The sequence below is a fragment of the Pholcus phalangioides genome, unplaced genomic scaffold (assembly GCF_987345545.1).
Source record: "Pholcus phalangioides strain wild (caught in Gottingen) unplaced genomic scaffold, Ppha-v1.0 ptg000041l_1, whole genome shotgun sequence".
Lineage (NCBI taxonomy): Eukaryota > Metazoa > Arthropoda > Arachnida > Araneae > Pholcidae > Pholcus > Pholcus phalangioides.
In genome coordinates this window covers 4,692,117-4,716,768 of record NW_028301627.1, presented here as the reverse complement: position 1 = coordinate 4,716,768, position 24,652 = coordinate 4,692,117, and the positions used below count along the sequence as shown (strand labels likewise).

The 24,652-nt window shown below is 38.3% G+C and overlaps 1 protein-coding gene across 1 annotated transcript; it reads left to right on the top strand.

Moving 5' to 3' along the window:
* Nucleotides 1-793: 793 nt before the first annotated feature.
* On the top strand, nucleotides 794-21,450 carry LOC149065115 (chymotrypsin-2-like). The gene is made up of 8 exons (XM_089254295.1): nucleotides 794-1,096; nucleotides 8,702-8,786; nucleotides 8,932-9,008; nucleotides 9,273-9,394; nucleotides 11,254-11,540; nucleotides 11,827-11,966; nucleotides 20,398-20,455; nucleotides 21,446-21,450. The coding sequence occupies exons 1-8, from the start codon at nucleotides 1,013-1,015 to the stop codon at nucleotides 21,448-21,450; spliced, it is 858 nt and encodes a 285-aa protein (XP_089110421.1). The 5' UTR covers nucleotides 794-1,012.
* Nucleotides 21,451-24,652: the final 3,202 nt, after the last annotated feature.

Sequence of the window (24,652 nt, the reverse complement as noted above, 5' to 3'; positions counted from 1 at the left end):
GACTCCTTCTTCCACGAAAGGCCTAAAACAAATTAGGTTCGTGTCAGCCTATCGAGATCGTTAGTATGACAGTGTACGGAGGTTTCGGGCTTGCCCTTAGAATTTGGCTTGGCTATTTTCTGAGTGAGCTGAGTGAACGGCAGGCATATACCGGTCACTCCTTTCAGGGTTTTCTCTTAATATGCGAGATTAGGAGAAGCGATCGGCAACTTGTCGATCGTGATCGGAAATCGTAATGGATTTTGGTCGATCGCGAAACAATCACATAGAATTTGACTTTTGTTTTCAGTATATTTGAATTTATAACTTCTATTAGGTGTATGAAGTAACGCGAAGTTATGGACTTTAGGAATTCACGATGTTGGTAAATGGTCGTGGGTGAGAAAACTCACTAATCGGTTGCATTTTTAAAAGAATTATAAAATTTTTATGGTGTAATCCGCGCGCGGGCTTAAGGCCGGGATTACGCTATTAAGTTTTATGAAAAATACTTTATAAAAGTAGAAAAATTCAACGAATAGGTTTCAACCGGTGATCTTATTGGTTGAATTTTTACATTTTATCAAAGAGCTTTTACAAAACTTTTATAGTGTAATACCGGCCTTACACTATAAAAGTTCTTTGTCAAAGATTATTTATAAAATAAGTTTGACAAAAAAATTTGTTAGTGTAATGGGCAAATGTTTTTTGTTGGGCGTCCATCAATTCAATTCAATTCAATGAATAGGTAATTAATATTTCCGTCTGACAACAGCGCTTTGTTCCCGAATGATCTAAGAAATATTGCTGCTTTTCGGAGAAAATTACAGGGTGGAGAAATCGTTTATGCACCTGTTAAAAATGACGACGATCATCGTCACAGACATGATTGTCATTAGTCTACATATTGCGTTACTGATCAGTGATTCTTCAGTCATTCACTAGCCGTGTTTGCTCTCCCATCAAAAAATTAGCCTTTCTGTAGAGTCCTTCCTCTCTAAGAAGCGACTTTTTCCTATATTCTGCATCAGAAATGGTACAAACGTCAGCACATTTCAAGCTCGGAGCTATATTGCAAGTATTCACGTGCTTTATTTACGCATCGCAAGCCGAAAATGTAATTTTTTATTTCTCATTATTTACTGTTATTTTCGTTTTGTTTGATATATTAGTTCATTCTGTTTTTTGCGATACCTCATGTATTGTATCTATTTCTACTTTCTACTATTTTATTTTTAAACGTAAAGTTAGGAAAGTTATTTCATAAATGAAGTTGGCAGATTTTGTGTTTTACGTTATCGTTTTATGCATTTAACAATCCTTGTGTTTGTTTTTGGTTATTCTGGTGAAAAAATGATTTCTGTCGTTTTCAGAGTATTTTCACGTGTATAGGTTTGGCAATTAGAGAAATTATATTTACAGTATTTTCTTTATTCCTCATACTTTTTTGAACATGTAAAAATATCATCAAAACAAATACATGAAAAAGGGGGAATTTATTTCAAAGTTGAAATGTTAAAGAAAACTTTTTTTACTGAATTTTTACCCATCAGAGTGCAAAGGGTCCTTCAAAAGAAAGCGCCTTGAATTTTCACTTTGTAACATAGTGGAATGGTATGTCCACCATGCAGCAGTCTGTCGGTGGAATAAGGCAATGGGACCAGGCAGCTCCCCCTTCTCTCACCCTACATATGTTCTCTAATAAAGGCACATCCGTCGCAGCAACGATAGTCCCGACTCGAACGGTCTAGTTGCCTCTGGTAGCCTTTTCCTTCAGACTCATCAAGCGCCGACCCGTCAGTCTGATTGCCGTCAAGTTGCGGGTTCCTTTGCGAGGGAATTTTTGACAAATCGGACGGTGTCGTGCCCCGTGCGGCCAGGATGGATATCGTCGTGCCCTGAGCGACCAAATCCTTCTCCATTCCTTAATGGGACAAATCCTTTCTTTTGTGATATCTTGGTGAATAGAGTAATCTTTCGATTAGATTTCCTTTCTTCCTTTGTTTGAAACTTCCCTCTTATCACCAATATAGGTGAAACTATACGAATACAGTTCATTTATACGACCTTCTTGAATATCTCCTTTATGGGATTTCTCCCATTTATACGACGCATAGTGGGGTATTTTACCCGAAAACCTGGCCAAAATTATGTTTACACTGAGGGAAGGTCTCGGCAAATAATCTTGCATTCCGCAATTATTTTTACATTTTCAGTGCACTATTTTGAGCTGATATGTCGACTAATCTGTCGTTGAAATACGAAAAGACATAATTTTGCGGAATAAATTAGGGGCCGTTCAAGTATTACGTAAGCAAATCAAAAATTTATTTTTTAATGCAAAAAAAATATTTTTCAATTGAAATTTCGGAAGAAAATACCTTTATATGTTATTACAATCAATTTCTGTTAATTTCAATGTTATTTGAAGGCTATGAACGCAAAATTTATCTTAATAAATTCATCGCGACCTACCCTCTAAGCCATACAATGATAAATCGCATAAAGGCCCTTGGCCCGCGGAGCAAATATGGCCCCGGGGGGTTATCTGATGCGGCCTGCCCTCTTCAAACCTAATTTTGTGAAAAAAATGAACTAAGCGGCACATTTACAGATCGCTCAAGTGTCCCGTGGTACAATTCCAGAACACTTAAGCGATTCGTGACACATTTAGAGATCCCTTGAGTGAGATGTGACTTAGTTTTAGAGCCCTTAAGTGTGCCACAGTGCGGTTCTACATCACTCATGTTACCCGCGGCACATTTTCATATTATTTAAGTGATCGGCGGCATATAATTACGGATCACTTGAGTGATGCGTGGCACAGTTCCAGAGCACTTCACGGCCCGGACACATTTCCAGATCACTTGGATCCGCGAAAAAATTTAGAGATCACTACAGTGGCTCTGTAGGGCACTTATCAGTGAGGGAATGTCACTTCAAGTGCCCACAAACTATCGAAAGGTTTTTCTCGTTTTTGGCGCACCGAGTAAGATGCTATTAAAAATATTTCATATTTTCGAAATATATATATGACTTCGAATAAAAACGACTTCATCAGTGGGGTAACATAATAACGAATAAAATTTGCTACAAATTGTACTAGCAGGACCAAAAAAAAAAAACTGTCGCTATAGGCGGGATGACGTTAAACGTGGTCAACGTTATACTGAAGTCTTACTGTATAATTTTACTATCAAGATATTTCGTATACATCACCACCCTAAAATACAGCGGCTCCCTTTCTGAAAAAACCCTGTTCGTGTATTTATTATCAATTGGAATGAATCAAGTTTTCCTCTTGATGAACTAAATTAGTTCATACGAGTTGAATTGTATAAAAAAGATTCTATAAATAAACTAAGAAAAAGATGTTTTGCTTTCCATCACATACTGAACTAAATGTTACATAATGTCTATAGCATATGGATTACAGAAATAGAATAGCAATTCAATTATAATACCACGACATGAGGGATGGCCCTTTCTTGTGGAAGTGAACAATAGAAAAGGAATTTTTGGTCGCACAGGGCACGTAAGGGGCCGTTCAAGTATTACGTAAGCAAATTTTTAGCCATTTTTGACCCCCTTGCAAGCAAAAGTCAGCAAAACGCTGACTCCCTCCGCACTTGTCAGCAAATTTTCGTCATCAGCTCTGCCCCTCTGAATCCTAACTTATATTTTCATAAAGGGTGGTTGATGACGTAAGCATCATCCAAACCCCCCCCCCCTGTCGTCAAAAGTCAGCAAATCGGAACCCCCCCCCCCATCGATGATGACGTAATACTTGAACGGCCCCTAACCAATCGGACGACTGGCTGAGTGCTCTGTTTTCCGAATTTTAAGTGAAATTTATGTTTTAGATTTTTTCTCACTCCTATGCTCACTAACTTGCTAATTCACTACTCATGTGCTCACTAACTTGCTAATTCCCTACTTCTGTGCTCACTAACTTGCTAATTCCCTACTTCTGTAAACACTTGCTCGCTGTAATGCTCATTTGCACATTTAGTTCCTCAATCGCCACTACTATGCTCACTTATTTGTTCCATCGTCATTTCTTTGCTCACTGGCTCACTAACTTGCTAATTCACTATTTCTGCTCTTACTTGCTCAATGATTTGCTCATTCAAATGAGACATTAATTGACCAAATCAGTGAGCAGATGACCACAGGAATGAGTGAATGAGAAAATTGGTGAGCGAGTGGGCATGAGAGAGAGAATGATTGAATGAGCTCATCTCTGATGAAGTGATCATAGGAAGGATCAAGTGATCATGAAAGTGAGCGAAGGGCAAGTGAGCACAGAAGTAGTGAATAAGCAAGTTGATGAGCAAGTGAGAACACATGAATAAGTGAATGAATAAATCAGTGAGCAAGAGAGCACAGAAGTAGCGAACGATCAAGTTAGTGAGCAAGTGAGCATAGGAATGAGTGAATGACAAATCAGTGAGCAAAAGAAAGAGTCTATGACAAATCAGTGAGCAAAAGAAAGAGTCTATGACAAATCAGTGAGCAAAAGAAAGAGTCTATGACAAATCAGTGAGCAAGTGAAAACTGAAGTGAGTGAATGAGCAAGCAAAAAGCAAGTAAGCATAGACGTTTTCGTTGATCAAATAAATGAGCAAGTGAGCACAGAAGTAGTGAATGAATAAGTTACTGAGCAAGTGAGCACAGAAGTAGTGAATGAATAAGTTACTGAGCAAGTGAGCACAGAAGTAGTGAATGAATAAGTTACTGAGCAAGTTAGCACAGAAGTGGTGAGTAAGTTACTGAGCAAGTGAGCACAGAAGTGGTGAGTAAGTTACTGATCAAGTGAGCACAGAAGTAGTGAATGAGTAAGTTACTGAGCAAGTGAGCATAGGAATGAACATATAGCAAATCAGTGAACAAGACAAATCAGAAGTAGTATATGAGCAAGTGAACATAGGAATGAGTGAATGACAAATCAATGAGCAAGTGAGCAGTGAAGTGAGTGAATGAGAAAATCAGTGAGAATGGAAGCTTAAGAGTGCTGATTGTGCAGCTAAGTGAGCAGTGAAGTGAGTGAATGAGAAAATCAGTGAGAATGGAAGCTTAAGATTGCTGATTGTGCATCTAAGTGAGCGAGTGAACAAGTGAAGTCACACAAGAAGTCACAATTGACCAAATAAGTTAACAAGTGAGCATGGAAGTAGTGAATGAGCAAGTTATCATACAAGTGAGCATAGGAATGAAAGAATGAATTGACAAATCAATTAGCAAGGATGCATAAGAGAATAAGTGAACAAGTTAGTGAGCAAATGAACATAATAATGGGCGAATAAGTAAATCAGTGAAGTAGTGAGCATAGGAATAGCAATTGAGCAAATAAGTTTGCAAGTGAACACAGCAGTAGTGAATGAGCATGTTGGTGTACAAGTAGGAATAGAAATGAGTGAATGAGAAAATCTATGAGCAATTGAGCATAGGGGTGGCAATTAAGTGAACAAGTGAGAACAGAAGTGAGTAAGTTATCACGTTTGTGAGCAAGTGAACATAGGAATAATAGAATGAGCAAATCAGTGAGCAAGTGACAAGGAGTGAGCGAATGAGCATGCAAGTTAGTGAGGAAGCGATTGCAGGAGTAGTAAATTAGCAAGTTAGTGAGGAAGCGATTGTAGGAGTAGTAAATTAGCAAGTTAGTGAGGAAGCGATTGTAGGAGTAGTAAATGAGCAAGTGAGCGGAGGCGTGAGTGGATGAGCAAATCAGTGAACAAGTGATCGTAAGAGTGGAGATTGAGCAAATAAGTGAGGAAGTTAACCTCTTCGCGTACAAGTTGCTGGCGATAAATTTGAATGACCTATATTAGACGTGTTGCCGATGAATGTGGTAGCCGCGTACCACGTTAAAGGAAGGAAGAAAGGGTATGAAAGGTAAAAAGAAATAAGGGTGGGAAGGAACAGTACAGAGTAATTGTATAATGAAAGTATTTGCCTTGCTTTTTCGCCCTCAGCTACACTAACTTGCTTTGTAGGTTTTTTTTTACTTCTTCTCTTCCTCACTTCTATTTTCAGTATATAATAGAAGGATTACATTATATGTTGGGGGGGGGGAATGCCGTGAGAAGGAGGAGGGGGAAAAACTGAGGGGAACCGCCACCATCGTTATCAGTTGATCGCTTTCTTGTTGAGATATCACGATGATGGTGAGAGAACGGGGGGGGGGGGGGGAAAGCACACTCAACTCTTGCTTCATGTGGTTATAGTAACCCTTCGCGATCACGGAAAAAGTGGTTGAAGAAATGGATGAATTGAATTTGTTCTTCTGGCGTTTGGACGCAATATTACGTCCCTGATCGTAAAGAGGTTAAATCCCATTGATTTGCTCATGATCCAAACGGTAATTTGCGTGGCAGTGACCGACACTGCACTGATGTGTGTGAATAGCCCGCTTTGTAACGGGTCGGATGCATTGCTGAAATTTAGCAACTTTCATGAAAATTTGTAAAATTCTGAATTTTCTCATTTTCATATCGTAATTGATATGATTGATCATAACGATCCTGATGTTAATTGAAATCATAATTAATTAACTAATTAGTCATTCAAATTCGTAAAATCTAGTAAAATTTTCTGATTTTCTTAAATTTGGAACCTTGTCATTTATCAATCACAATTGAGAAAATTGTACGAATGCTGATTTCATTGAGAACTTGAGAAAAATGTGTTTCAATTTTGACATCTCGCTTCTGTAAAGTTTGCTTCTTCTGCATACATTGCAGTGTGTGGGAGAAAAACAAACGCAGGTTAATAATGATTTTTATATTTGTACAATTACATTTTTTGGCCGATTAGAGCTTCTTCCTTTCACTTATTTTGTGTGAAAAATTCAATTTTCTCTCACTTTTTAACTACAGCACGGGTGGCCTTTATGGTCTGGAACTGGCCACGCTAGTGATCTGTAAATATTCCGCGAGTCCCTCGAGTGGAATTTTGGTTCTTGTAGCTCAAGTGTTCTGGAAGTGTGCCGCGGTGATCTGCAAATATGCCGCGGGTCGGTTGAGGACGGTGTTGGTTTAAATTTCAGTCACGACTCTTGGATAAGAGATTGGTTAGAAACCCGAATTGAACCAAGATGGATGATCATTTTGGAGCCGTGCCCCTCCCCCCGGTTTTGAAAATACACTAAAACTGGTATGTATATATATATATATACACATACACAAATATATATATGCGTGCATTGAGTACATGTTGTTTGCTCCCCCCCACCCCCGGAAAAAGTTCAAATGACGGCCCTGAGACTGGACTGCAATCAAAAGTCCTTTATGAATCAGACAAATTCAAAAAAGTGTGTGAAAGGTCATCTTGTTAAGCAACTAGTGACCTCGTTTCTCATCCCAAATCAGCAAACTTTCACTCGTCATGATTTAGAGACAACAGTGCTTGCTCCGAGAAAATCCTGTTCATGAGGTGCAAAGCAGCTGTGTGCAATTTTCTGTGGTGTTTCACCTTGTTGTGGGATGTTTCGACCCTCTAAGCAGCATATAAGAAAGCTTCTAGACTTAATAGAGAAAGCGCATGAAAATCATTAGCCCAATCACCGTTAATTGAAATCACAGATTTTCAAATCAAAACATTGCTTTTGGATGACACCAGGGGCAGATTTATGGTTTTGTCACCTGGGAGGAAGAGGGGGGGGGGAAGCGCTACAGAAATTTTGAAGCTTGTTTCCCCATCTTCCTCTTCCTAGTTTAATTTTCTCTGAACCACTCATTCCTCATATTTAATGCCTTTAGATATAGCCCATTGGGACTAGGGACTTACAAATGAAACTCTTTCTAATTACTGTATATTTCTTACTAAAAATGCTTTAATGACATTTCAGCATCAATATAATAAAAGTTTCAGGTCTTTCAGTTTAAAAAAATGTGTGTTTCCGCAAGCTTGGCGATTTTTCTAGACACCAAAAAGCACCAAACTGAAATGGTCATTTTTTGGGGTTTTTTCGTCTCCTGCATCTCAAATTTCAATGAAAAGCATCAATTTTTTTTTACTTTGCTCTGTAGGAATATATCAATGATTCGTAATATGCATTTTGTATTATGAGAAACCAATAATAAGAAAAAAATATATAAACCTCTTTCTGTGGCATAAATTAGCAAATTATTCATCATTTTCAATTTTCGTTCCCAAAATTATCATGAAAATAAAATCACACAGTAGCATCGATACTACAAATTATTGATTTATGCCTACAGAGCAAAATAATATTAAGAAAATGATGCTTTTCAGTGAAATTTGAGGCGCAGGGGACAAAAAAATCACCAAAAAATGGCCATTCAAGTTTGGCACCTTTTGGTGCTTAAATAAGTCGCCAAGCTTATTGAAACGCACATCTTTTAAACTAAGAGACCTTATTATATTGATACTGAAGTGCCATTAAAGCATTTCAACAAGAAATTTACAGTAATAAGAAATTTTCATTAAAACATATCTTGTTCCCTTAAGGGAAGAAAATATCAGACATCTGTAGTGTATTAGTTACTGCATTCACCCGATAGGCAAAGGGACGGTGGTTCGATTCTCCGCAGAGGTATATGAATCATTTCTCCAGAAAATTTATCGCCGCTTTTTATCCAGTAATTAATATATTGTACGAGTAATTGAAAATGGCGTCGTTTCTCTGAGTAGAGTATGTTTGCTCGAAGTCTACCCTAGTCAAGTGTCATGTTGGTGGTAAATATGTTGATTTTCTTAGATTCAAGAAGCTCCGAACGCATCTACGCTGGGCTTATCCATTGGCGAACCACGCATCTCGAGATACGAACACGTTCAGGAACTACGTAAGAGCACGTTATCTTCTGTGACACTTCTGAAGCGTGATATTAATCAAATTTTCGTGTTAAGTGAAATCCGAGTTTTCGTTTCACTTTCAGATGATTGTGTCTTTTTGAGGCAATGCATGAATTCATTTCGTTGCTATTGCAGGACCGTTTTGCCCTTGTCGCCGACGAGAGGACGTCATCGGTGGAGAACCAGCTGCTCGAGGAATGTTCCCTTTTGCGGTAAGGCTGTGCTTCTCTCCCAAGATTTTTAGCAATAATTGACGAATCAAAATTTCTCTCAGTTATTATTCTATTGATATTTTGAATCATGTGTGGCGTGGCCAAACGAAAAGGTGAGTTCTGAATATCTCATCGTCGATATCAGTGTAAGCTATAAACTGTCGAGCGGTAACTTCCATGTTGGTTGACGGGCATTATATTGAATTTTGTAACGACGATAAAATTTGTGACAGTGAATCACTCTGCAAATTTCATTCTCACCAGGTATACGTAGAAATCTATCAAGTACCAGGAACAGCACCGAAAAATTATACTGGAAATTTCGATTGTACTGGGACATTAGTCACGGACAGACACGTGTTGACGGCTGCTCATTGTGTATTTACGTAAGTATATAAATTAAATACAAGCGTGATTCAACTTCAGGCATTTGAGTTGAGAGTTCTGAACTTCCACACTTGATCAAATCAAATATATCATTGTTTCTCGAACTATGGTCCGCGGATCACCTCTGGTCCATGACGACGGCACAGGTGGTTCGCAGACTGTATTTGCACACTCAATTGTAATTGAATGTGTGAGTACTCTTTGACTCTGTTATCATAGATATTAGCAATAGCTTACGGTAATGATCTTCAACCAAATGTGGCTCTCGGAGGTTTTTTGAAGTGGCCTGCCGATCATTTTGAGAAAATAACTACTTCACAGAGAAAAACGAGTAAATTAAAAACAAAATTTCGTTAAATAGTTAAATAACTAGCCAATGAAATCTGTACTGCTGTATTTAGAATTGTGAGATACTTTTCAGATTCAATACTAATGGTGTACTTATTAAAAGGGTCGTCATAACGAATTCGGGGAAACCGGGACCACACTAATGCCTATGATTTCATACATATTTCAAGAGGCAAAATTCGGCATCCTGAATTCTGGCATAATCGCATCATTTAAAGAAATGCTGAAAAACACGTTAATGAATGAAATAATTTCACAACTATTGATAAAATAATAATTTCACATAATTGATGAAAATTTTTAATTAATGAAAAAGAAGTTACAGAATTACTATAAGAAATCATTTCAGAACTGCTGATAGAAATAATTGCGGAATTGGTGAAAGAAATAATTTCAGAGTAAATAAAAGTGTTCGATAATTTAAAGAAATATGTTTAATGAACGAGAACATCATGGTATGACTTGGTGGCCCGCGGGCAGCGTGGAAAGTTTTAGTTTGGCCCGCATTGTCTGAAAGTACGAAGACCCCTGGTTTATGGGTTCCTAATAAAAAAAATTATGATTTTCATACTAACTGTATCCAATTGAGAAAAATACTGGAAATTGCGATCTCAAGTATTACCCAGAGTAACGCCGTTCAAACAATACATAAGCAGGTACAGTACCGAAAAATAAAGAGGAATCAAAGAGAAATAACGAGAAGCTGAAGGGAGGAGGGAAAGAAAATGGAAATGTTTAGATATTGCCAGAAAGCGCGAGAGACGATGAGTAGCCGACTCTTATCATTTTTAATAATTTTTTGCGGATTTGCCTTCCGCCACTAGTTTCTTTGTTCTTATGTGATTCTGGGTGAGATGAATGCATTAATGTTTTTCATAATTTTTTGAGGACGACCCCTTGGGACCGTAGCCTCCAAAAAATAATTTTCTGCGACACATTCATTTTCTTAAACAGATTATGAAAATCAGCCACCGGCATTTTTTAATCCGAGTTTCGAACCATTTTTAAACCTTTTCTGGGCAGTTAACCATGGCAAACCCTTATTTCATATGGTCATTTTGAGAGCGCGATCATGCAAGCGTGCAGCTTACAATGAACATTGCGTGACTTTATTTACGGAACGTCCTCAGCGTCGGATTTCTGCAGTTTCAGATTCGATCATCGGGACGAACATTTTGACCCATGTAGCATGATGGCACTCTGAATGTCATCATGATCTCATCAACAATAGCTCATTGAAAATGTATAAAAATTAAAAAAGAAAGAAAGAAATTGCATACAACAAATTTTCAAAATTACTTCCCATTATAAGAAATTGCACAATACTGTACAACCAGACTTGAAATTATACAATGACTCTGTATTCAAGACGCTCGTCTGGATGATCTCAATGAGACTGCAAACGTCAGACGCTGCGTACCCATCAGTGTGTTGAATTCTTATATAAAATGCTGTATCTGTGTCAGTATATATGATCTAATTGTACAATTTCATTCAAACAAAATGCCAGCTCCAGAGGACAAAAAAATTTCATTTTGACCATCGGCGAAGTAAATAGGCAGGACGAAATCAAGAGGCTAACAAGTTGTCCCGCTAAATACGTTGTCCATCCGGATTACAGTGAGGCAACAAATGATAACGACCTCGCACTGATCGAGCTTGACACACCCGTCGACTTTGAATACTATCGGTCCCGTGGAATCTCTGTCACAACGGTCAAGATACCGACAAAAACCTTTACGCCGGAGCTCGGAACATGGCTCACTGAGGTTGGTTGGGGTAAACGATTCCCAAATGGTAAATCCCTTTTTTTCTAATAATCGTAGTTTCAGATGTATTCATAATGTATCCAAATATGGATTAATGACATTCATAGATTTATGAGATTCATAGATTAATTAGATAAATACATTCATTGAAATTCATATGAATAAATTTTGGCTGAAATTTATCAAGATACTTTCGTTTTTTGATTTCTTTTTGTAATCGATGATTGAACACACTTTCTCTTTTGTGTAGCTTTGAGTTTAATCTTTTTATTACCAAGTTGTCAGACATTTATTTTATCAATATTTTGTTTCAGCTTCAGCAGGAGAAGACATTTTGCGGTATGTTCATCTTCCAGTGATTATGCCCGAACGTTGCAATGATTCGGAAAAAGGGCTCATGAATAGAGTGAAAAAAATTTGCGCCGGAGGAATCCCGAACTATGGTGCTTGCCATGTGAGTAGACTACAGCAACAAGATGCACAAATCTGCTTACTACTAATATCATAGACGCCGCAAAACGTTCGGGCAATACGATAAAAAAACTTTTTCATACAAATAACAACTTGCGAAAAGAAGGTAGATTGGAACATATATTATTAGAAAAAAGAAATTGGGGTAGGCTGAGTCATAGTACCACCTTATGAGAGGTGTTGTTAGATTATCTTAGCAAGTTCATTAGAATGCACAGGGAAAAATCAACAACAAAAAACAGATTATTAACGTCAAAAAATTTATGGTTCAAAGAACTACGAATTTTTTTTTAAGTAAAACTTCTTTAGCGATGTCGGAGAGAAAATTTTGTGAGGGAAAGAAACAGTAAGTAGAACGCTTTCTTTTCACTCAAAAACAGATCCGTAGAAAAACTAATGTGTGATGAAGTTTTCACAAGCAGATGTGCTTTCTTAATTTCAAACCGAACACAACTCAAGTCTATCACTGTGGGCAATTTATTACCTAGTGAGTAGTGCCGGGAGCGTAAGTATGTGCACCTAACAGAACGAGTGCGTATCAATTGTTTTCTATGATTTTTCAGTGCTGCCACCTATATAAATATATTCTAATAATTCTAATTTCAAAAAATGCGAAAGATACAACAAATTTAAAAGATAGCTGACAGATGGCAGCATCAACATCCGAGGCGCGTATTTTTGCGCGGCCAAAAACGAGCGTAATAACTTGTATTAACACTATCCCCCTTTCTTCCTCCTCCCTTGTTTTTCAGTAATAAGGGTATCTCGTTTGGCCTCACGACGGAAAGCGCCTAAAGCGGAAAGAAGAACATGTATCTTTCCATGGAAATCTCCGCCTAACCTTGACCACATGACCCATACTTTACGGGACACTTTCGTTTATCAGTGGTTTTTGAAGATATTTCTTTTCTAATTTAACAAATTCATTTGAAAAAAAAGAAGAAATTCAATGGTATTAAGTTAGTACCAAATCCATATGAATTATATTAAGTAAATGACGAAATTTTCAAGGGGGGCTCACGCCGTCGCGCCTCCCTTACGTGCCGCCCTTGTTTCCCACCTAGCTCCACTGCTTGGAAATTGCCATATGGAGATCTATGACCGGAGTTGGTGTGCGGTGAAGTAGTCAGTTTGCTTGCAATCTCTCTGCTTGTGAGGGGCAAGAAAATCAATTTGTAAGGAAATGGGATTATGTGGACAGCTTAAGATGTTTTTGTGTATTTATATTGCTCCAAATAATTTCTCACAAGCTTGAAATAATCGGAGGATGTAAACAATTTGCAGGACGTCACAGATTTATTTCGCAGAAAAAATCTATTTACACTTACGCACAAGCAGTAGAAATGCGTACAACGGCTAACGTCTTTCCTTCACAATCCATTTCTACAAACTGATATCGTTTTTTAGCTTTAAAATGCAGAGAAATGCAAAAAAAAAAAAAAAAAATGAAAACGCGTACTTGTGTTTAAAACGATTTTAAAGTTATCAAATGTTTCTTTCTTTATTTGTTTGTACTTCTCACCATGTGTGGATGCATATTTTTGACGTGAATCAAAAAGATGTTTTAAAAATATGCGTCAGTTTCTGAGAAAATATTTTTTTCCTGCTAAATTCGAGAAATGGACCAGAGTGCGACACCTGCGTTCTTCCAATGAAACCATATTCAAGAAATCGAGTCTTTCTTCATAGCTCAAGCTTTGTATGTCAACAAGAGCACGCGTTGCTCTCTTCTGTGCAACCCCTCAACCAGGTCTATGTCCCTCTGTAAGTATTGTCTGCAAAACCATACGGCATACTCCATTGCCGGACGAACTAAGCCCAGGAAAAGTGGAAGGAGCACTTTAGAACAGCATTTCTCAACCGGTGCTCCGCGGAGCCATTCGGCTACGTGTGCATTATCCAGAGGCTCTTTGACCGCTCGAGAAAAATATTTAAAAAACAGTGAATTTGAAGGAAAAAAACATGAACATTTTTTAAAAATAAATTTAAATGCCTACGGGATTCCGCCATAGAAATTATGATGTATAAAGAGGGAGGCGGGGCTCAAAAGAGGATTCGTGAGCGAAAAAAAAGGTTGGGAACACTGGCTTAGAAGAACGTGAAATACTTTTATGAGAATAAAACAGAGCAGTAGTCTATTCGATTTTTTGACCACCGCTGAACAATGCGAAGCCGCTCGTCAATAACAATGCCCAGATCGGTGATTCTAGTTGCATCCGGGATAGCGACACCATTCAACTCGTAAGTGTAACGTGGGTTGTTCGAACCAAAATGAGCAATAATGCACTTCTCAACGATAACCGTCATGCTCCATTCATTTTCCCATGCTGCAATCCTGTTTAAGGGTATCTGGAGCAACTCATTATCGTTTGTATTCTCGCGCATCCCCATTAGCTTCACGTTATCTGCAAATTTGCTAATAACTCCATCGATACCCTGATAGAGTTTATGAATAAAAAGTGAAAAAGTATGGGTTAAAGGACACTTTCTTGAGTGACTCCACTTTTCACACCAGTTCAATCAGAAAATTCCCCGTTCATCAAAACCCGTTGTGACCTATATCTCAACCACAATTCCATCTTCACAGATTACTTGATTATATGTCCCGTGACGCGTTTTCAAATCAATGAAGTGCCCCGATTCAAAAGGGTAGCATTGAGTCTTGAGCTTCAGCGTAAGGACTTCATGACGTCATCATCGAACGAATGAGAGACTTAGAACGTGCAACGTCATCGGTTGTGGGAGGAGCGAATGAACGAGGAACGAATCATTGAAGAGATAAGTGACGTCATTCGTCAGAAGGGCCGTAAAACCGGATTTTTAATTTTCACTTTCAAAGTTTTAGTGACGTCATCAGATTCATCTCGTGGCATCTTCTAATGATAAAGCAACGTAAAACCACTGTTTATTGATGATTTCTTTACTAGAGTAATTATGCTCTAAATATTATTAGTTTTGTGGAGCAGAAGCCTCAAATGTTCTCCATCACCACGACATTTATTTCAAATTTTTGGAAAGAATATTTGATTTTTGACAGATGTTTTTCCGAGCTCATTCATGCAATGTTAAGTCAATAGAAAAATGCTTTTCTACGAGAAAGTTATTATCAGAAATGTTGCATTTGTTGGAATCATGCTCTAATTGCTTGTGGAACGTTATTCAGAAATTAAATGATTCACACGAATGATTTGTTTCCTGAATATGTGTGAAATATGCACGCACACACAATTAGCTTTATTCAAACCAATGATCGCAATCAATGTCCTCTTTATTATATCGGTACTGGGGCTAACTGGAAAAAAATCAGCTTTTCTCCCGTTAATTTAGTTCTCAACCCGTGGCCCGGTGGCCACACTTTAGTCGTGTGAATAATAACCAAATCACTCAAGTGGCGTACGAATGATTGTCAAATCACTTTATCGACCCGTTGCACATTTCCAGATAGCTTAAGCGAACGGAAAAGTACATATCTAAATCATTTGAACGACCCGCGGAACGTCTCCACTTCATTTAATTTGCACGCTGTTCTATGTGGAGTGCAGGTGATTTAGGTGAATGACATGTATTTTCCAGATCACTCAAGAAGGCAGCGCCACGCTTCGAAATATTTTGAGTGACTTGCAGCATATTTATAGTTCAGGTACGTGGCCCCTGCACTTTTATAATCTAGATCTAGCAGGTCCAAATCATTTTGATTGCTTTCTACACATTTCCAGGTGTCTTAAGTGGCCCGTATTCTCCTAAACGTTGTAAACCCTCGACTAAGCATATCATAGAGGCATTTGGCGAACAATTTGCGCTACTGGCGAGAATTAGAAATTTTGTGCCCGTATTTCCGGCAAAATTATAATCGAAAATGGCATGCGTATTTCTTAACACTTATAACTTACACCGTCAAAGGCGTCTTCATCGGAGAATTATTCATTTGTTTATTTTATTTCATTTATGCAATATTTTTGGTCCAAGGCCTATACAAGAGGACGTTGTAGATTACACATATGCTTTGAAACATTTGACAAGAAATCGGAGATCGTGATGGAGTTAACAGTAGTAGAGGGGAGCTTGTTCCATTCAACTATGGAATTGGGAAAGAAACTGAATTTAAAACAATCTGTAGAGGCAAAAATAGGTTTTAATTTTTTGGGGTGGTCAAGTCAATTGGAAACATAGGAAGGCTTAGTGAGAATACCGGACGTAACGAAATTTAAATGACCATGAGTAATTTTGTAAAGCATGGCTAGGCGGGAGATAAGTCGGTTAGTAGCGAGTGGGTGGAGAGTTTAAGTTCGAAAACTGAACTAAAAGATGTCCAGCAATCGTGAATAAAGCGGGCGGATTTATTTTGGATAGATTCAAGTTTGTCAATGTTTACTACAGGTGTGGGGGTCCCAGGCCTCAGCTGCATCAGAAAGAACGGGAGAAATATAATTTTGGTAGTAGAGAAATCGGACGTCACGCGTAGAATGTTTGTTTGAGGTTGCGGCGAAGAGGAAACAAAGTTTGTTGAGACATTTCTGGTAGGCAATAATCGATATGATTATTTCAACGGAGAGAGATCAGCCGAGATTATGACTCCCAGATATTTAAATTGAGAAACTTGGGGTATGGTTACGTTATTGATCGAGTATGAGGATTCGAGGGAAAGAGTTTTACGAGTAGCCTCTCATGAAAACTGTTTTAAATAGGTTAATAGGCATATGCCAAGATGAGCACCAATCGGAGATGGAAACAAGATTACGTTGGAGAGTTTCTTGATCAGATCTGTGATTAATTGCGCGGTAGATTATACAATCATCAGCAAAAAATCTAGTGGTGCAGTTGAAGGTTTTTCAGAGAGATCGTTTATATATATTAAAAACAATAAAGGCGAGAGGACAGCTCCTTGAAGAGTACCTGAATTTACAGTAGTAAAAGGTGAATCATGATCTTTAAAATGAACGAATTGTTTACGATTTTTTAGGAAAGCTTCTAACCATTTGAGCAATTTTGTACATTAAGACCAAGATTTGAAAGTTTAAGGAGGAGTCTGTTGTGCGGAAATTTATCATAGGCTTTTAAAAAATCCAAGATGATATCGGTTTGTACCTTCTCGTCAATGGCTGAATTATTAATGAAAGAAATAATTTTAAAGTTTTAAACAAAATAATTTCAGAATTATTGAAAAAAATACATAAAAATCAACGGGAGAAATAATTTCTTAATTTCTGATAGAAATTGTTTCACAATCAATTAAACCGCAGATTGCATGACGTGTAATAAAAATACTCCGAGATAGACAAATAAAATGCCAGTCTAAGGGCGTGTACATAGTGCGTCCGTGTTTCCGATTCTGGAAACCCGCATCGTCTCCGACTGGTTGAAAACCTGAATTTCAACTTCTTTAGTTTTCAGGTTTCGAACGACTAACGGGAAAAATTTCTTAGTGTTTCCGATTCCGGCAATCGGACCAATCGGAATGTAGTAAGCTCTATTCATTTGCATAGCGTGTCACCGCTTTGCGCAAACCGGCTGTGGAAAGCAGAGAAAATTCCCAAGGAAGAATTTTTCTTTCCTGTTACAGACTCCACGAGTGTCGAACTAGTATTTGAACTAGATGATTTGATCATTTTTGTCTCACCACGGTCATTTTCTGCACACGAGGGCTAATTTTTTTTTTAGACCGAGACCTACAATTTATTGCCGACTCCGAACGGCAAGCTTGTTTGGTATGCTCATCGAGAGGTTGGTGAGCTAACCCCTCGATGGGGAACCCCCAAAGGTAGCAATTTTTCCTGTGATCATGCCGCCGTTGCTGTTGTACCCCTGTGTCAGGAAAGTTTTCTAACAAGGACGAACCGGGTATCGAACTCGCGACATCTCTATACATCCTTTGGTACTAAGTATCTTATCGACCTGGGCTACCGTGCCCTATTTGAACTAAATTGTGAGCCATAGAAGGTACTGATTTATTGATTAAAAATATAATGGTATCTCCTTTTGAAAACTCAAACTTGGTACTCTGACAAATTTGAAATTATTGAGAGAATCGTTCCACAGCACAGTTGGCAGTTAGAAAAGAAAAGAGAGAGATATGGCCATGGCTGGTCTACTGGAGGAGAGAGAATAGGGTTTTTTTTCCAGCAAAAAACTAAAAATGAAACCCTCTTCCCGAGGAAATTCTGAGTATGCATGCCTATAGTTAGGAAGCCAAAAGACATCTTTTAATTTATTTTCCAAGAAATTTAAGCATATCATGCTCAATTTTATCAGTATTCATGAAATTTTCTCACTCTTTTCCATTGTCAAAAAACTTGAAAAGTCAAAAGATATCGGGAAAATGCCAAAAAAATTCCCCAAAACTAAAAAAAGATGCTCTAACGTGAAAAAAAAACAACATAAAAGTGCAATTATCATCAACATCCGGGTCCAGGTTATCACCACATGCTCCTTTTTGCTCATAAAAGTCGACACATGGGAAATTTGCTTTCCTATTTTTTCTGCCTCCTCGTTTGGCAAATTGCTTGTTTTAGCAAAAATAATAATTGCAAAATAAACTGAACAGTAGTTTCATTTGTGGGAGAAATTCAAACTATAAATACGTTTGATGGGAATAATTTGCGGAGGAAACTAATTTTTGATGCATTACACGTGGCTGGGAACGAAACCAAATATGTTTTCGAAGATGAAAAGGAATACAATGTCCCCCACAGTGTAGAAGCTAAATCGAAACTGTTTTTTTTCTTTCCGTCAACATTTTTTTTTGTCGCTATTCTCCCTCCCACCGGTTTGACAAGTGAAAAGAAAATATACAGTATAAAGTACAGAAGCGAAAAACCGCTTTGCACTATGTGTACCTCCCGGCGCGAATATACCACGCCCACTACCTGGTTCGGAAACGTGCGTGCACTATACGCGTACCCTAGGCTGGGAGCAAGCACACCGGTTGAAAATGACTAGACAAAACAATGTTACTCATTGTTGTTTGCATTGATTTGTACGACGCACTCCGGTAAGCCGGATAAATTCAAACGTTGCGTCATATAAGTGAACAAAAATGATTAAGTTCGTCTAAATCTGTCTTGTCTTGTGTCTAACCGGTGTGCGCTCAGCCTTTTAGATGTTCCTGATGATACGTATGATAAGGCATTTTTGACATTCAGCATCCATTAAATTCGGATTTTTTGGCATCCTCACAAGTCACTTTATCCACTCAGACAATTTCCGACGTTTCTCAACAATTTTATTAGTCATATATCACGTTATTTTGAGAAAAAAACCCAAAATTTTTGCGTTTAATTTTCAACCACAAATTTTGAAATGCTCTTTTATTGGCTTTTATTTTACTACATTTTAGTATACCTTTAGTATATCTATACAGCAAACCGAACATCGAAAGACAGCAAACCGAGGTCACACGCTATACAAATTTTCGATGTGTTGTAAGACAGTAATTGTTTGCCCACTCACATGTCATCTGATGACGTTTTACCGAGATCAAGCTCCCATCTATAAAAACTTTGACGCTTCTCTTTCCAACGAGATATTCAACATTATCTTCGGGCGTTTTGTCTAGAAGATCTTTTGGTTTCAAGTCCAATGTCGTGACTCTCAAAATTCAATCATGAAGGCAAGAAGAAATAATATTGGCAATAAAAATGGCCTTCCCTTTTACATACAATACAATACAATCTAGGCCACTTAAGCGATGTAGAGCTGTGCCGCGGATCATTTGAGTGATCTGTAAATCAGTCGCCAGAGCTGTGCGTGTGTATGCTTGCGTGATCTGTGAATGTACAGCGCGTCACATAAGTGATCTTTAAATTGTGTTTCACAGTTGCTTGGGTGATCTGCCGCGGATTTGAATATTTATTGTTTACAATTTTTGTTAATTGCACTTTTAATTGGGCTGCTATAGTTTTGAAATATATGACATCCATATTTTTATGGGCATCTTTTTCTCAGCCATCTCGTTGGGCATTTTGCCTGTTGTGGCGTTGTATTTGTAGCGACATATTTGCATGAAAAAGAAAAATAAGATTTGCAGTGAAATTAAGGCGAGGCAAGTTGAGAATTTCATCCTCCTAGAAAGTTTTTACAAGCGATCGAAACCTAATCATCGGGTGCAGTGAAGAAAGACATTATAAATTGATCGGACGGCATTCTGCGTACCCTCTTCCTTTGTCATGGTTTTCATACTCAATCCATTCTAATTCTCTAGTATTTGTGTTTGATAATTATAAGACATGTGAGTAGTTGCTTTGATGATGTTACGTGATACTTTTTTTATTTTCGTTTCGAACGCATCCTAATTATATAATTAACTATTGTAAGCGAGAATGAATATGCAGATGTCTTGAATAGTTCCCGAAATGTCGTTCGGTTCTCACTTTGTCTATTGTTTTTAAAGAAATTTTAAAGAATCCATTTATTTCCAGGGAGATTCAGGAGGACCCATACTTTTATTTCATCCCAAGAACCATGGAACACATTCAAGTAGGTGTCGCTTCATATATTGTAGGGAAGTTTTGTGGAGAAAAACCTACAGTGTTCATCAATGCGGCAGCATATTCGGATTGGATCTACTTGAACACCGAGAGTGCCTCCTGCACACCTTGTTTTATCGATGTAAATTGAAACTATATAAATATAGTCGCAGTGCCCAAAACAAAATTTTAGACGAAGTGAAAGAGGGCCCTCAACATGTTTCCACCAACGAAAAATAATTTTGGTGGAAACACGTACAGGGCGCAGCAATCGACGCAGTGCCGAAAACAAAATCTTAAGGTATGTACACACGCATATACAAGTTGCTCAATGATGTGGCGCTCAATTTTGTATATCAGTGTGGACGCGTTCTGCGACTTGTTGTTCAACTTTCTATCTATGAAAAGTTGCAAGTCGCAGAACACGTCCAGACTCACGTACAAAGTCTCGCAATACGTGTTCTCCAACAATCGCTGAACAATTCTGCAACAGCTTATTCGTTGTATTTTTCGAGTGTTATACAAGCACTTTCACAAAATTTTTATAGTGTAATGCCGACATAAATCAGGTTTAATTTTTTTGTAGCAATTTTTTTGGAATTTAAATTACGATCGGTGATTGTGCCTACTTCGGACAATGTTTCTGATGGCAATTGATGATGTCCCGTTTTGTACAGATTATTATTTAAGATGCCAGTTTACACCGAATTTTATTTTTCTCAATGAAATATGATCATCAGGTCATACGTGAATATTTTTATCGCTATATACATTTTTGTTTACTGTGATTTGCAGTAGCCCTTTATTTCCACACCATTCAGCAATTTTAGCAGTAATTAGCAAATTACATTTGAAGCAATGAATTGCAACTTTCTACTAAATGTAGTGATATCTCGTGTTCGTGATTGCAATTTTGTTGTATTCCCCCTCGATGATGTGGGGAACCTCGGTACGAAGGTATGATTTTATTTGAAGCCGTATTTTAATGTCTATTTCAAAGGGTGAATAATTTTATCGAGTGTCCACGCTGACCACTTATGCCATCGTCGCGGACCAGAGGTTGAGAAATGCTGCTATATTGTATTCGTAGCTATGAACGCCCCCCCCCCCCCGTCACTTCATGGGAAGGGGATATCACGCACTCATGGAGAAACTGGTCAAAAATGCCAACAGAAATAAGAATATAAAAACATAGAAAAGATGTCGTTGTGTATCTACGGATGGGATACAAAATGAGTTACAAGGAGATGAGTACACATCGTACAAACAACTGAGCTAGCTAAGACGAGCCAGCGACACAAACACCAGACATGATCCTACTCTGTCCCTTTCCAGATATAAGCATATTACCTATCTGTTAGGAGTGTTCTCCTAACACGCAGGTCACCGGAGCAACGTCGAGTCCCAATCCCAAGACAGCAGCAACCGGGGAACTACCACCCACGAAAAAAAAAAGACCAACAAAAACACCCGAGAGGATCGCAAAAAGCCACCATCGATCCCGAAAGCAACAGAATGGGCCCGACTTTCAAATTCAATGGCACATTGTCAAGTGATCCGTATGAGTTTCTTTTTTTTCGTAGAGGGGGTATCTCTTAAATTATCTGTAAATGTGCCGTGGGCCGTTAAGAGAGTTTCCACTGTACCAATATATAGCAGTTTCGATAAGTGGTCATATTTAAAAACGTATCATCCAATGCCAAACACAAGTTTTTTGCTAGTTTTATAAAAGGTGGCCAGACGTCCCGGTTTTTAACTAATCACTGTCACGACATCTGTTTGTGTCGGTTCTTGTCATCGCCTAATCAAATCACGGCACGATGACCATATTTCGTTAGAAAAATATGGGAAATTATATGAACAAAAGTACGGGACATCACTGAGAATGTCAGCAAAATTACAAACTGTTAAAATTTCTGAAAAATTAACGGGGGTGAGAAACGACGGGACACTGGACATCGCGGTGAATTGAACTGTAATTTACCGAAAAAATGCTGAGCGTGGCAAAGAGTGACCGAGTGATTGAATGTGTGAGTGACCACATGATTTACTAAGAGAGTGATCATATGATTAACCGAGTTATTACATCCGGGACCTCTTACTAATTTGTTTATGCTCCTGGGAGAGACAAACAGAGAAGGACCAAAACAAAATGTCGTCTGCTCTCTCTGGTCTCGGGAAATTTCAAGCCCTTTGATTGGTGTTGCGTCTAATCCGGGGATTTTGAAACTTTGTGTATACCAAAGAGCGAAAGGGGGGGGGGAGAGGCTCAATACAGAAACATTTCATGAAACATTGAAATCATCATTTGAGGTTCTTTTTTAAATTTCTGCAAATTAATTGCACGGAGAAAATTTAAAACCTATTTTTTGTAAAACCTATGCATTTGCATGTCTTTCTTCATGTTAATGTTATTAAAATGGGGGGTGGGGGGTTTACGGAAAAGATATTCTATGCATTTTGTTTGAACTTAAATTTGTTTTGTCAATCTTTTCACCAATTTGTACGTGGGCACCTTTTGCAAGATTTTCATCCGTGGCCCCCTGGAATATCCTAAGCTCCCCGGGTGAGAACCACTGCTATGCAAGACGCAAAGCAAACGGGGGTAAATGTCCCCAAATTGCACTGCTGCGGAAATGAGGTTGTGCGTATCGCAGTGGCCAGACCATGTTGATGAGCGACGGGTACTTGGGAAATCATTACTTCAGAAATGTAGTTCTCGCACTACTATACGAAAGTTTAGTGCTTTCAAGATTTCGCATTGCTGACACCTGTGTTTGACTTTTTCCTGTCTCTACTTCCAATGCCATGATGAACGATATTTTACTGTGCTTTGCAGAAGTTCAAAATCCGCTCTCCCCTCTGTGGTTAATTTATACTGTAAAAATATCAAAAAGTGATAAGAAACGCTCCGGCCCTGTCAGTCCTGCCCTCGTGGGGGGTCATGCCGGGAGGTATGTATACGTATAATATACATATATCACCAGTGCTCCCAACACACAGGGTCGGGTTGCCCGGAGGGATCACACATACACAATCATAGGGAAGTTAAAAGATTTCATTTCCAGGGGCCCTGGATGAATCTCATTGTTTTCTTTCCGAGTTAACAACTTTAGCAATAACCAGTATAACTCGATGGTCTTAACTATGTATTCGGCCACTATCCGACTCCATGTTAAAAATATTTGCAATCAAGAATTAAGAACGTGATCTTGATTTAATTTTGACATTTATTTTAATATAAGTAAAACATTATTTAAACTTGACTCGATTTTAGTTTTTTATTATTTTGTTAACATGTTAAGGCAGCCAGCGCTGCTACGTAGAGAAATGAGTGACCAAGTGAAAAACAGAAGTTTTTTTGCTAGTTTTATAAAAGGTGACCAGACGTCCCGGTTTTTAACTAATCACTGTCACGACATGTGTTTGTGTTGGTTCTTGTCATCGCCTAATCAAATCATGTGCGGCCCTGATTCCGAACATTGAAAAATTTGCGATAGAAAATTTTTGAGTTCTTTGCCCTGAAATAGCATCGAAATTAACAGAAATAATCGATTATAACACACACATAAAGGTATTATCGCCCGATATATGCTGTAATAGATCACATGCGAATGATCATGTGAGTGACAGTATGAGTGACAAAGTGCGTGACCGACTGAGTGATTGACCGTATGAGTGACAGAGTAACTGAATGTAGGAGTGACCAAGTGATTGAATAATTTATGGTGACTGAGTGAGTGATTGAGTGCATAAGTGGCCGAGTGATTGATCATATGAGTGGCGAAACGATTGACCGTATGAGTGGCCATAAAAATGGCCGAGTGACTGACCGTATGAGTGATCAAGTAAGTAAATGAGAGAATGGTTGACGTTATGAGTGACCAAGTGAATGATCGAGCGAATTACCAAGTGACTGACCGTATGAGTGAACAAGTAAGTAAATGAAAGAGTGAGTGAGTAATTGACGGTATGAGTAAACGGGTGAGTGACCATATGAGTGACAGATTAACTGAAACTATGAGGCTACTGTCAATCACTCAATTACTCACTTGGTTACTTATACCATCAATTGCTCAATCACTCACTTGGACACTCATACGGTCAACCATTGGGCCACTCATATGGTCAATCACTCGCGCAGTCACTCATATGGTCAATCACTCGCGTGGTCACTGATACTCTCAATCACTCACTCAGCCACTTG

Coding starts and splice junctions, on each gene's coding strand:
- LOC149065115 (XM_089254295.1), top strand. CDS start 1,013: ATGGTACAAACGTCAGCACATTTCAAGCTCGGAGCTATATTGCAAGTA. Junction 1,097..8,701: donor ACGCATCGCAAGCCGAAAAT/GTAATTTTTTAT, acceptor TGATTTTCTTAG/ATTCAAGAAGCTCCGAACGC. Junction 9,009..9,272: donor GAGGAATGTTCCCTTTTGCG/GTAAGGCTGTGC, acceptor CATTCTCACCAG/GTATACGTAGAAATCTATCA.